Consider the following 12,695-nt stretch of genomic DNA (forward strand, 5'->3'; position numbering starts at 1 on the left):
CTTGTGGCGTTTGAACACAGGGCGGGGCTGCATCAGGCTCCACCTGCTGGCAGTTCAGAGAACTGCCGCTGGCGCGGCCCCAAGGCCTCAGCGGGAGGCGGCTCATCATGCTGCGGCCTTGTGTTGTGCCTTGACGGGTGCTCAGGTTGTTTGAGCAATCCACCCCGTGAACCGGGCCAGCACCGGCCGAGCGACGACGTTTGCAGGAGGCAGATCGCCGCCCTTTAAACCGAACCGGCACGGTAATAAAATACACCAGTTGTCAGAGCATTTCATTTATTTTGAGGTCACCCATTGAAGTTACTGCATCAGGCTCACCGGGATGATGAAGCGCTGCGTTTTTTGGAAACCGAACCCTTTGAAAGGAATGTTTGTTCTTTTTTGCACTTCTTAGAAGTGAATCAATCACTCAGCCACACATTTTCTTTGACCTTAATGTTTTAAATTTGTACACAAGTACAAGATTGCTACCCAAGCCGACATGTTGGGAGTAAAAGAACGAGTCCAATCAGCACCGGCCCTGTGGTCCGATGATCATTTAGTTCCATCACCTTTATAACCCGCACATCCTAAATAGTGATAGGTGATCAGAATTTCAGGTGGTGGCCAGAGTGTCGAGCCCAAATGTCTTTGAATATCAATATCGTTTGTGTAAATGCACTTGAGGAAGGCGTTGCGTTGGATTTTCACCTCACAATTCTTAAGGATGACCACACGTAGCACAACGCGGGTGAAGAATGATTTTTACGTTCCAGCTTTGACCCTGATTAAAAAGACAGAACAACCACACGGGCGGGACCTCAACCGTCCCTTGTTTTTTTTTTTGACCGACAGGCAACTAAGATGTGGAACACCAGAGCGAGATGGTGGATGGCTGGCAGACGAAGGTGACCTAATATAAAGCATCACATTTTCAGAACACAGAGCCTGACATTCGACTACAACCCTGAAGCTCAAACTGAGGTCGTTGAATTTCAATGTGTTCTGTTCCTGAACACATCCGATTTAAAAAAAAAAAAAAAAAAAAAACACAAAAAAAAAAAACTTTCACAGGTTGATTAGTTTGCATAGACCCTTTAAACCATCACCATCTCACCTGAACATAAAGTCTGACTTAACTACCACTTGGTACACCATACCCAAATTCACCCTTTGTACTATTAAGTTGAGTCACAACAGGATAAAAGGCCCAACCTTACACTGCTTTTACATTCAGTAGCAACGTGCTCCTGATTTTGTTTTTCCTCAGAACATTGTGGCTCTACTGCAGTTTGGGCTGTTGCATTTGAAAAGATTAGAATCTCAGAACGTCAACAGCTCGTGTCACGCCACCTCTGGAGCGAGCGCAGGGAAGGTTTTACATGGTATATCCTAATTGTGCACAGCAACACCACCGACTACACCTGCGTTTGCAGAATCACGATATGCAGCACTAAGCTTGTCGACTTTATTTGAAAAAGTAAAAAGAGTGAAACAGGGTATGTTCCAGAGACTTAAAAAAACGCAGACACGTCTGCGTGTAAACATGCGCTGCTTTTGTGGCTTTGCTCTTTTCCGTAACGACCAAAAAAAACCAAGAAAAAAAACAAAAAAACAAACATAAAAGCATAAAATACTGTCGGATTATTCAGTCCTCTGGGGGTGGAGGGGAAGCAGCGTTCAACCGGTGCCTTTCGTCCTTCCGTCCGCTTTAGCTCGAAATCTTCTCAATTTCGTCCAGATCATCCGTGTCTAGTTTTTCAATTTTTTTATCTGCAAAGAAGGCGATAGTTGAAAAGGGTTTAGTTCACCTGGAAAACAAATCCATCCACAATTTGTGGAACAGTTAAAACAGCTTACTAAATCAAACATGTGCAGTGGTACACTGATCACTACAACAACGACAAATCACCACCAAGGCCCCACGTGCTCTGCTGATTTACATTATGAGCAACATGATCTAACGTGCGTTAAAACTCAATAGTGTGACGCAGGGCTGCGACAACGAATCGATGACATCGACAAAATGTGATTTAAAAAATTGTTGGCAACAAATTTCCTTATGCATTCGTTAGGCCTGTGTTGTTGCACGCTGTGGCCACGTCACTTCGAGAAATAAAAGAACACGTTCAGACCCATGGCGTGTTGCGTTGCGAAGTGAGGGATGGTTCGCCTCACAGCAGGTGGTTCTTCTCGTTTACCTGACGGACAGTGTTTGATCGCGATCCAGCTTGAATGGTCTATTAGGCCAAATTTACTTTGATATTGCACAGCCAGTGCATTTTACTAGCGGGCTAGCATCAGTGGAGGAGTGAAGGTGGTGCAGCTCACGTTAGTCCAGCAGCTAAGTCACACTAAATTGAGCTGAGATTAGGTCGGAGGGAGACACTGTACTGTACGTAAGGAGTGCGCTCCGACAAACTGCATTGTTTGGATCATATGTGTTGCATATAAAAACATGTAGTTTCTTGCCTGTACTAGGCCTTTGGGTTACTGGCCTTCACATAAGCAGTTATTAACTAAAACAACAAGGCATGGATTGAGTAAAACGTACTATTACGCATTCTCATACGGTCTAATTTCTGAAAAAAAAAAACAAAAAAAAAAAAACTCCCCATGTGTGGCTACTTGACAGGGAATAAAACACCATGCACACCACAGACAGCTTCCCATACATGGTTGTCACCGACAGGAGGCCACTCGAAAGTGGTACCCAGTGTGTGTGTGTGTGTGTGAGAGAGAGATTGAGTGAGCGTGAGAGATAGTGAGGGAGAGGCAGAAACAATTACCTCCATAATACGTGGCCTGTTGTTTAAGTTATTCCATGTAGCAAAGCCTGTTGATGCTTAGTTTGTGTTTTATGTTTCTTCGTTATTATTTTAACAGCTCAGGTCTGTTCAAGCAACGTAAAAAACACCTCTTTTTTGCGCGTTATAAAAGAAACTAGCAAATATCTTGTGCACATGTTGTATAGCATACGCTAAGGTCTGTTATTTGGGTTGAATATTGTCAATTTGGAATCCTTTTTTGTTTTTGTTTTTCCAAAACAATGATGGAAATAAAACTTGTTTTGTTTTTATACAATTTGATTAATCGAGGAAATAATGGACAGATGAATCGATGATCAAGTTGTTGTTAATTGCAGCCCTCGTATGACGGTGTTTTATTTGGGCCTTACTAAAATGGTCCTGGATCCTCTGGAGGATGTTCATGCTGAACTTGCTGTCCACCATGTTGATGGCCAGCCCTCTCTTGCCAAACCGTCCGGTGCGACCGATCCTGTGCAGGTACGTCTCGTTGTCCGGATTCCCATCCTTGTCCACCGGCAGGTCAAAGTTGATCACCACGGAAACTTGCTCGACGTCGATGCCTGCATGCAAGGCACGCGGGGAACAAGTTCCACATGGAGAGAGGAAGTTTAAAAAAAAATTTAAGAGAACCTGCGTATGTGAGATGTGTACTCCTGAGTTGTCTGAGTTATAGTTATTATTATGAGATGCGTCCAGATGAAAGGGATTATTATACCGCGAGCGCAGACGTTTGTGGTGACCAGGACTTTCTCCTTTCCATCCCTGAACCGCTCGATCACAGCTGCCCGCTGCTCCACCTGCATCTCCCCGCTCAGCAGCGCTACCTGGTGGCCTTCTCTGGACAGCTCCCCCGCCAGCCAGCCTGCGGTTTTCCTGGTCTGCGCCCGACAAAACAAGAGTCGTCATTTTTAGTGGTCTCACAGGCTAACGCGACTAATTATTATGTATTAAAAATACTATTGATACTGATACAATGAAGAAATATTGATAAAATATTCTCTCATATTATTAAAAAAAAAAAAAAAAAAAAAGTTGCCATTATACTGGCATTACATTAAAAAAAAAAAAAAATCAATCAAAACGCGTCATCTGGAACACTTTAAAACACACACACACACACACACACACACACACACACACACACACACACACACACACACACACACACACACACACACACACACACACACACACACACACACACACACACACACTTCAGGGTCAGCCCTCACTTTGTCGGCGCCCGGGGACCAACCCACGCGGTGGATCCATGTCGTGGTCAGTGATTAAGCGATAATTGGGGTCCTTTTTTTATTTTTATGTTGGAGGACACCCATATGAGCACGCGGAAAACATGCAAAACCCCACACAGAAAGGGCCGTCATCAGGAGGATAACCCACCTGAGCGCGGTGCCAACAGCACCCAAAGCGGGAATCGAACCCAGGACCTTCTTGCTGTGAGGCAGCAGTGCTACCACTGTGACCCCGTGCCACAATACACAGGGCTATGTGTGCAACCCCGCTTCTCTGAACGACAGTGAACGTACCGCACCTTGTCGCTCCATGAAGGCATAGTCCACAGTCAAAGTTTGTTGGCGTTTCATCCCAGTAAACGCTTCCTCTCGTGACTGATTTTCTATACTCTAACCAGTTATGGCAGTAGGTTGACTGAAATGTTATAGAACTTCATCCCGAGACACTTAAGAAGGATGCAGCACAGTGGTTTCAGGTTTCAAACACTGAAATCTGTGAGAAACCCGACACACTACCTGGAAAATAATTATTTTCCGTTCCCTTGCTGCTACTAAATGAAACACCTGCTGCGGTACACTGGGTCTGGCCCCGGGATTGTTTTCGAAAGTTCGTCACGCCTGCAACTCATACAAAGGGCCAGGAAATAAGAACATCGTTATCAGAGAGGCTGCATGGACTCACGTGGCAGAAGATCATGGCCTGAGCGATGGTGATGGCTCCGTAGATGTTGCAGAGCGCTTGGAACTTCTCCTCCTTGCTGTTACACAGAACGTAGTACTGTTTGATTGTGTCCAATGTCTCCTCCTCCCGCTTCAGTTTGATGATGTTAGGGTCGGGGACGATGCGTTGGGCAAACTTCCACACAGACTCCTCGAAGGTGGCCGAGAAGAACAGCATTTGGCAGTTCTTGGGCAGCGTCCTGGGGGATGAGCGGAGAAGGAAGAGGTGTCAGACGCCAACGATGGGAGGGGAAGAGGACCAGGGTGCGATGTACACCGCAAGGTTTCATTCTACCGCGTGTGCTCAGACCTCTGGATGCGGATGCTCTGGTCCTGGTGACCCTGCGTGGCGATCATCACGTCGGCCTCGTCCAGCACAAACACCTTGATCTTCTTGGGGTCTATGAACTTGAACTTGATGCACCAGTCCAGCATGGTACCAGGAGTGCCGATCACTATTTGCTCCTGCAGCTGCATGCCCCTCTGCACTAACACAGCACGTGGAACACCAGTCAGCCACCACAAAGCACGGTCATACCCCCATCAAACTAAACATTCAATCATTTTCATTTTTATTATCAGACGACAATGTGATATCATAGTGAAAGGTAGTGTTGTGGAAATTGCACTGTGTGGTCGGTGAGATAAACTACCGGGAACAACTGAGACCCTTTCTAAGTTAGCTAGAACTAAATGTATTTTGCAAAATAGGAGCGCAATACGCTTTGAAACAGTGATACAGTAGTCTCTTGAGTCTCCGTACATTTCTCCAGGGGGAGTTCTGATACATACAAAGAGTTGGGTGTCGTCTTGTGACTACGCCCCTATTTTCATGATTCGTCTGTTGTCTTGTGACTACGCCCCTAGTTTCATGTTTCCCCAGTCATACAATAACACATGGTGTGTATTCATTAAAAATAATGAGTAGTTAGTTCGGGCGTTTAAGCAGCTCACAATCTTATCGTGCACAAGATAACTATATCAGAGCAGACATGCACAGCTGGAAGCTGTTTTCACTACCATGACAATCTTGTTGTATCAGAAACAAAGAAGCGCTGTCTGGGGGAAAAGGGAGTGTTCTGGATCTCTCAAAACACAGGTACCTGCCTTTACCTAGCAATTAAAAGGAGTAGTGTGTGCAAACATCAAATTGTCTTATCTCTACACATCAGTTGGACAAGGAGGGAGTGCGGAGAATAACAACATGGGTAACAAATCCAAGAGTTACAAATCCTCCTAGTGATGTGAGCATTGGTTATATGAAGAAAGCATCAATTATTGCATTTTTTCTATCATTCATTTTTTCGTAACTGACGTGTTAAACGTTAGAGACAACTGCTCTAAGGCAACATCCCATTACTAAAGGTTTTGTGTGAAAACACTAAAACGGGCAAAAAGACAAGGCACAGAATATATCTATCCGTACAAGCAAGGTCCCTTTATGGCTTTGGAATAACAAAGAGTTCAAATTTGAACGTGCCATGGTAGGTTTTAGGACAGCAATTGTCACATTTGTTTTGGAGAGAAAAGAAAAGACATCACAGTAAAAAATTGGTTTTGCTGGGAGTGTGGGAGAAGAAATGAACTTTAAAGTAGCAATAGACAACTTTCTTGTTTTACTTATCATTCTGAAATAAATATCTGTTGAGTGCACAGGGTAATGGTTAATGGTGTAACTCAACGTAGTTGATCTGAACCGATTTTCATGAAATGTAATTTGTTACAAACGGGAGAAATTGAACACGATACTGGTTACTTATTGGAATAAAATTCAGTTACTGAGGGCGAATCTAATCACATATTTTCATTCACTACCTTGTTTGAAGGTCATCATGCGTTCCTCATATTGCACTTTAACTTAACAATTGAGTATTGAATATTTTAAGATTTTATATGAACATCAACATCTTGAATGTTGTTTTCATTTAAGACCATGGACTTTTGTTACAGTAAATGTAACAATAAAAACACATTGTTATTATTGGTTTTGTTTGGGGGAGCGGGAATCGGAACAGGTATGTACAGCGGATCACACAGTGGATCGGGGATCGGTGGAAGAGCCAGCGTTTATTTTTTTGAAAGGTTAAAATTCCCAGGGGAAAAAAAACGAGAGGACAGCGGGAAAGAAAGGAAAAATGGGAGGGTTGACAACTTTGCGACAGCGGCGCAAACAATAATACCACTCGGAAATATTAGGGGGGGAAAGTTGAAAGGTTTTCTATTGCCCCTTTAAGTTCCATTAGCTCTGAGATATTATGTGTCTGTGTGAGTAAAGTGGATGCAGAAAGTGGAGCAGCCTTACGCTTGTTGCCTCTGATGGCGTAGACCAGCTTAACGTCTGGGTAGTGTTTCCCCATCTGTTCGATCACCTTGCCAGTCTGAAGTGCCAGCTCATAGGTGGGCGACACACACAGGCACTGATGGAGGGGGAGCACAAACACACTGGAGGGTGAGGCAGAGGTGGATTTCTCAAAAACACATCTTCCTCACACAGCCTGGATATAGAAAAAAAGTACGCCAGAAATCCAAATATGTTCAAATTTTGACCATTTCATTCAATTAGAAATTTGACATTTTGTCTAAAAAGAAGCATCCTGCACCCAGATGATCAAAAAAAGTCTACACCCGGCTGTTAGATGAAACAATCACGGCAACAAGAGAGAAGAAAACCAACCTGGGGATATTTGCCGTTGGGGTCTACGTGGCTGAGCATGGCCAGGACAAAGGCAGCAGTTTTGCCTGTACCCGACTGCGACTGGGCAATGAGATTCTGTGGACTACAGGCAGAAGAGCATGAGGGGAACAAGTGGACAGAAAGAAGGTGAGTTCAGTTGGAAGCGAAAAGGTTGAAGAGATTTTAGACAGGTAGAAAATTATACAGTTATCATTAAAACTGCCAATATCAGATGTAAAGAGAAACTAATGAGCTGCTGTTTCCATGAAGACCCAAGATAATGTTAAATTGGAGTATTTTCTACTTACGGTTCTGCCAACATCATGGGCAAGGCCGTCTCTTGGATTTTTGAGGGTCGATTGAAGCCCATGGCGTACACACCCTGGAGCAACTGAGGTTTGCTACGAAGAAATAGGGATTTTACTAATTGAAGGCACTGGGATGGCATTTAGTGTAGTTTCTCTTTCCAGACCTCAAGGACCAACATCCTCATATATTTACAGTTCAAGCAGGCATCACAGAGAAGGAAAGTCTGGGATTTTTAAACCTAAACCCTATTCTCACAATCATTGAGGGTCAACCCAAGTCACTGAAAGAATCTCAAAGCAAAAGAAAGTCCAAAAAAATTGGTAAAATTGGTTCTCATAAATTTCAATGTAAATAACATCAATAAAAGAGATATGTGAAAATGACTCATGGAAGGCTACCAAATTTACTCTACAGGTTCAAATTTATTTAAATAGCGCTTTCAAAACAAAGCAGGTTTGTATCAAAGTGATGTACAACAACAGTGGATGGGGCATACACAGTCCTACACCTTAAAAACATAGATACATTGGGGCACCACACAACAACGATAAACAAAGGATGAACTTAAAAAAAACTAAAACAAAAAAAATAATTATAATTTGAGGCAAGGTACTCACAGTCGTAGTTCTTCAAAGGACTTTACAGAATAGAGTGGAGAGTTGGGATCCCGCTGAAGAACTTCCACTTGGTTGGTGGTGTTGACAAGATTACTGCGGATCAACTTATTCAGTAGTGACTGAGCTGCTTTGTCGTCTGAGGAACAAGAAACACAGCTTGTCGTTAGTCAAGCTGACTCTGTCCCACAGAACAACCTGTTGATCTTAAATATAAAAGTAATAATGATGGCATTGTGCAAATAAGAAATGTACATATATATATATATATATATATATCTATATCTATATCTATATATATATATATATATATACACACACACACACACACACATATTTAGCAATAAACATTAACAATCAACCTTTGTATTTACAATTCACACTGTAAAAATAGAATTGGGTGGGTATTAGGATGTTGTTCAAGTTTGCATATATGTATAATGGCATGGTGGTGTGTTACGCAACGGGTTTACCTTTATCATCTTCTTCTGCAGTCTTGTTGTTGACTTCTGTCACATCCTTTGCAGCTGCAGTGGTTGGAGGAGTGCCTGCGACGTGAGAAATATCACTGTTGTGAACAACCAGCGTCTCCATCATGCGGAATTGCTTACCTCTCTAAATAACAAAGCCGGCATTGGGACACCTACCATTTTCCGCCGGTTTATCCTTAATTTCCAGGTTTCCAATCTGCGGAAAGCAAAACACACCGGGTTATGACATTCAGAAGCGACGCGGCACGCTCCCCAAGGTAGCTAGCAGCCCAGGCCAAAGCACCCATGTAACTAGCGAGCGTTAGCATTATCGATAGCATTAGCATTAGCGAGTTGCGTACCGATTCGGCCGCTGCTTCTTGCTCGTCCACAGCCAGAGCCCAGGAATCTGTCGCCATTCTGTCAAGCGGTGTCTGGTAGTTCTGCGTGAGTTGGGCAACTGGAGAAACTCGGCCAGGGAGCCTAGCAAAGAAGTGATAGCAGACGGCAAAACGCTTTAAAGAAACTATGGAGCGCGATGGCGTGTCGGGTCCAGTTAGGTAACCGCTCGGAGTCAGGCGTCCGGGTGGAAACTTGGTGCGCCCGCAGGACGGTTCCGCCCGTCCGGCGGTCGGGGTGTTGCGTGCGAGTCATCGGAAGTCAAATAAGTCGCTTCTGTGGTTGATGTTAAATTACCGTTTGATGTCGACGTGAGCGTTAAAGATAACGGGAAACAGTTATTCTTCAAAAAGGAAAAAAGAAAATACCCCCCCCCCCAAAATAAAAATCCCACAAGAGATGCATTATTGTGCTTCGCCTATGGATGACGCCAAAATGACTTGTACTACACGGTGTCGCTGCAAATCGGACGGAATACAGTGATGCACCGTGAAACTGGGACTTTTACCCCATCACTCGACATGTTAACGCTCTACATCGTTGTCAAGGCAAATATCTTGACTTTTTAATCCGCTGTGTCACCTTCAGTATTTTTTAACCAGTTTTTATTTCTTTGTAAATGACTATGACACCACCTACTCTATTAATTATTTTGTTTATTTATTGTCATCAGGATATACATGAGCACCCATCTGCAGAATAAAGCAGAAGGACAGGTACGGTTGGATGCTCTGGATATGACAATTACTTTTACCTCTAGTACTTTATAATAACAATAACTTCATTTATATAGCACCTTTAAAATCAGGGTTTACAAAGTGCTTTGGCAGAGAAATAAAAGCAGAGTGTTCAAATATTGAAATTAAAAGGCAAAGGAAGAATAATAAACAGTAAATAAACGAATTCATTAAATTGTAAAAGCGGATAAAAAGACAAAAAAGTAGATACAATATGATAATAAGAAATATAAATAAATGGTAAAAATATACATAAATAAGTAAAAACTAAATGATAGGAATGGGTGCCACATCACATAAAAGCAGATATATAAAAATTGGTTTTGAGTGATTTGGACTGGTCCATTTAAGAGCATGTGCTGATAAGTAGAAATGTCTTTGTGGTATTTTAATAGATTAAACGCAAGGCATGTTTATTTGTATAGCACAGTTCTACAACAAGGCAATTCAAAGGGCTTTACATAAAACATAAAAAGCATGAAGACAAAGTGCAAAGAAACACATTATGAAAGGATATAGAATGCATAAAGTAAAAAAAATATTTTACATAGAAACAATAGTGCAAAAGAAGCACATTCTAAAAGAAAGAACACATTATAAAGTTAAGGAATAGAATGCATAAAATCAAAAGTCAAAGAGACAGTACATTGCAAGAAATGAATATTTGCTTTGGTAAAAGGCAGCGGCAAACAGAAGAGTCTTCAGTGTTGATCTAAAGGAGGTGAGAGTTGCAGCAGACCTGCAGCTTTCTGGGAGTTTGCTCCAACCCAGGGATTCGGGCTACTTGTTCCACGTCGCCACATGGGAAAGTTGTCCCGCGGCACCAGCGGTAAATGGCTCCGATGCTCAGGGAAAGCCAGACGCCATGCGTGTTGGTCCGTCGCCTTCATCGAAGAGTCCCGGTTTGAATGGTCCAGGAACGCGACGATTCGACTGATTGGCTTTTTGGACACCTTGTTTCTGTTACCGGCGCATCTGAGAGCTACAACTGCAGCGTGTATGACCTTTATAGATGAAACATATAAAGCATCAACATCAGCACCTCGGGAGAAATTAGAGGAGGAAAGAAAGAAACAAGAAACCCCCGTCAAACGCCAAGATTATATGATTTTGAGCTTTTTTTAAAATAGGCACCGCATGTTGGGGTGACAATACTCCCGTTGTATTTGATCATTTTATAAGCTGCATGTGTAGTTTCCGATCAGATCTCCGAACTTTGAAGTGAAGCCTTCAATGCATGAATACCCATCAAACCACATCGGCAATGTACTAACAGTTCCTTTCCCCGAAACCCAAGGAGCATCTCAGAGTTAAGTCTTTCTTCTATTTTGATACCAACAACAAAGGTCTTTTTCTCAATGCGTTTGGGAAAAGTGGGTTGGCTTCTTGGCGGGTGTTACGGGTCCTTTGTGTCCGAGCGGCACCCAACGCTTTGTGACAGCACGGCGAAGTGGAGCCTGCCAGGGCCAGAGTGCTCATTCACAAGACCGGCCGTAGCCCGAGAGAAATATCGGCGCAACCGTTTCTGTTTGGCAGAGTCAGGGGGGGGGGGGGCGCAACCGTTTGACGGCGCTGTTTTTTCCGTATCGTAGACGGTAACCCACATATGGGGGTGTTGACTGTAGTCGTCGTCCGTTAGACACTGCAGAGTTGCGCCGGGGGGGGGTCACCCCGGGAGCCGGACCTCTGACTGCTTCCTAATTGAATGCAGAATTGATTTCACACCTATCCCCTGTTCCACTGGGATAGATAGATAGATGATGACAGTGGCTTTGGATTGTGCTGAAGAAGATTACACTGATCCCTGTTCCGCTGTCACACGACGGTCAGTGTTGCTCCCATGTCGGAATGTGTGTGTGTGCGTGTGCGTGCGTGCGTGTGCGTGTGCATGTGTCTGAGTGAAAGAATGCGTGCGTCATGTGTGTCTGCCTGCGTGAACATGTCTGCGTTCACACATGGGAGCATCTTGAGTGCAAGGCTGGGAGCATGTGCGCGGGGGTACAAAGGGAGACTCGTACACCGTCAGTTTGGAGACAAAATTGTCGAAGGCTTGAAAGAGCCTGAGTTTATTGTTTCCTCCAATCAGCTGCCTCGCCGGAGGTATCCATGGCAACTAAAAGAGTAAAAGTAAGGTTTGAGGTCCTCAGAGATTTTTGAGGAGACAGAGAGAGGGACTCTGCATTGCCACACAAGGAAACCTTTTTTAGCGATGCTTATGTCAAAAAGCCCATCAATCAGAATCAGAATCAGAATCGTAGTTTGACTGCCTTTACAGAAATGTGTCACTCGTGTTCCTCATGAAGCAATGAAAGCAAATTCCATGAATGCACAATGAATGACTGTACCGCTGGGCTTTCTGCCTCTGAATGCACGTCATTGTTTTTAGACAAATTGGATTTCTCTTTATTTGGATATTAACAATGTGAATATAAATGGCATTACAAAAAGACAAATCAAACGTTCGAAAATTCCTAGCAATACTTATTTGATCCCTGCGAAAATGTCCCGTTGCACTTGTGTCCCCTTAAAAACTGGATAACTTGTCATGTTGGCGATCCATCAGATTCCCATACAGATGTCATTGTGTTTTTAACACTGCCTTCTATATAACCTTTTGACTTTCGGGCTCTTGGCAGGTCTTTTAATAGTCCTGATAGCAGTCCTCTTAGTGTTTGCTGCTACTGTTGACTATTGTTACTGTCTTCCTTTGTAAATGCATCACTTACATTG

At 43.4% G+C, this 12,695-nt stretch overlaps 1 protein-coding gene across 1 annotated transcript; it reads right to left on the reverse strand.

Annotated features, from left to right (window-relative positions):
• Positions 1–1,433: 1,433 nt before the first annotated feature.
• On the reverse strand, positions 1,434–9,379 carry ddx19b (DEAD-box helicase 19b). The gene is made up of 12 exons (XM_079999984.1): positions 9,192–9,379; positions 9,007–9,046; positions 8,833–8,907; positions 8,363–8,498; positions 7,745–7,837; positions 7,437–7,539; positions 7,065–7,179; positions 5,073–5,250; positions 4,725–4,962; positions 3,505–3,667; positions 3,158–3,349; positions 1,434–1,752 (listed from the first exon to the last, which is right to left on the reverse strand). The coding sequence occupies exons 1-12, from the start codon at positions 9,246–9,248 to the stop codon at positions 1,691–1,693; spliced, it is 1,452 nt and encodes a 483-aa protein (XP_079856110.1). The 5' UTR covers positions 9,249–9,379; the 3' UTR covers positions 1,434–1,690.
• Positions 9,380–12,695: the final 3,316 nt, after the last annotated feature.

The sequence above is a fragment of the Zeus faber genome (genome assembly GCF_960531495.2).
Source record: "Zeus faber genome assembly, chromosome: 5".
Classification (NCBI taxonomy): Eukaryota; Metazoa; Chordata; class Actinopteri; order Zeiformes; family Zeidae; genus Zeus; species Zeus faber.

Excerpts from the sequence above, each read along its gene's own strand:
- ddx19b (XM_079999984.1), bottom strand. The coding sequence starts at position 9,248 with ATGGCGACAGATTCCTGGGCTCTGGCTGTGGACGAGCAAGAAGCAGCG. Across the intron at positions 5,251-7,064 it reads CGCCATCAGAGGCAACAAGC|TGCAGAGGGGCATGCAGCTG; the intron begins GTAAGGCTGCTC and ends GTGCTGTGTTAG. Across the intron at positions 3,668-4,724 it reads AGGCCATGATCTTCTGCCAC|ACCAGGAAAACCGCAGGCTG; the intron begins GTGAGTCCATGC and ends TGTCGGGCGCAG.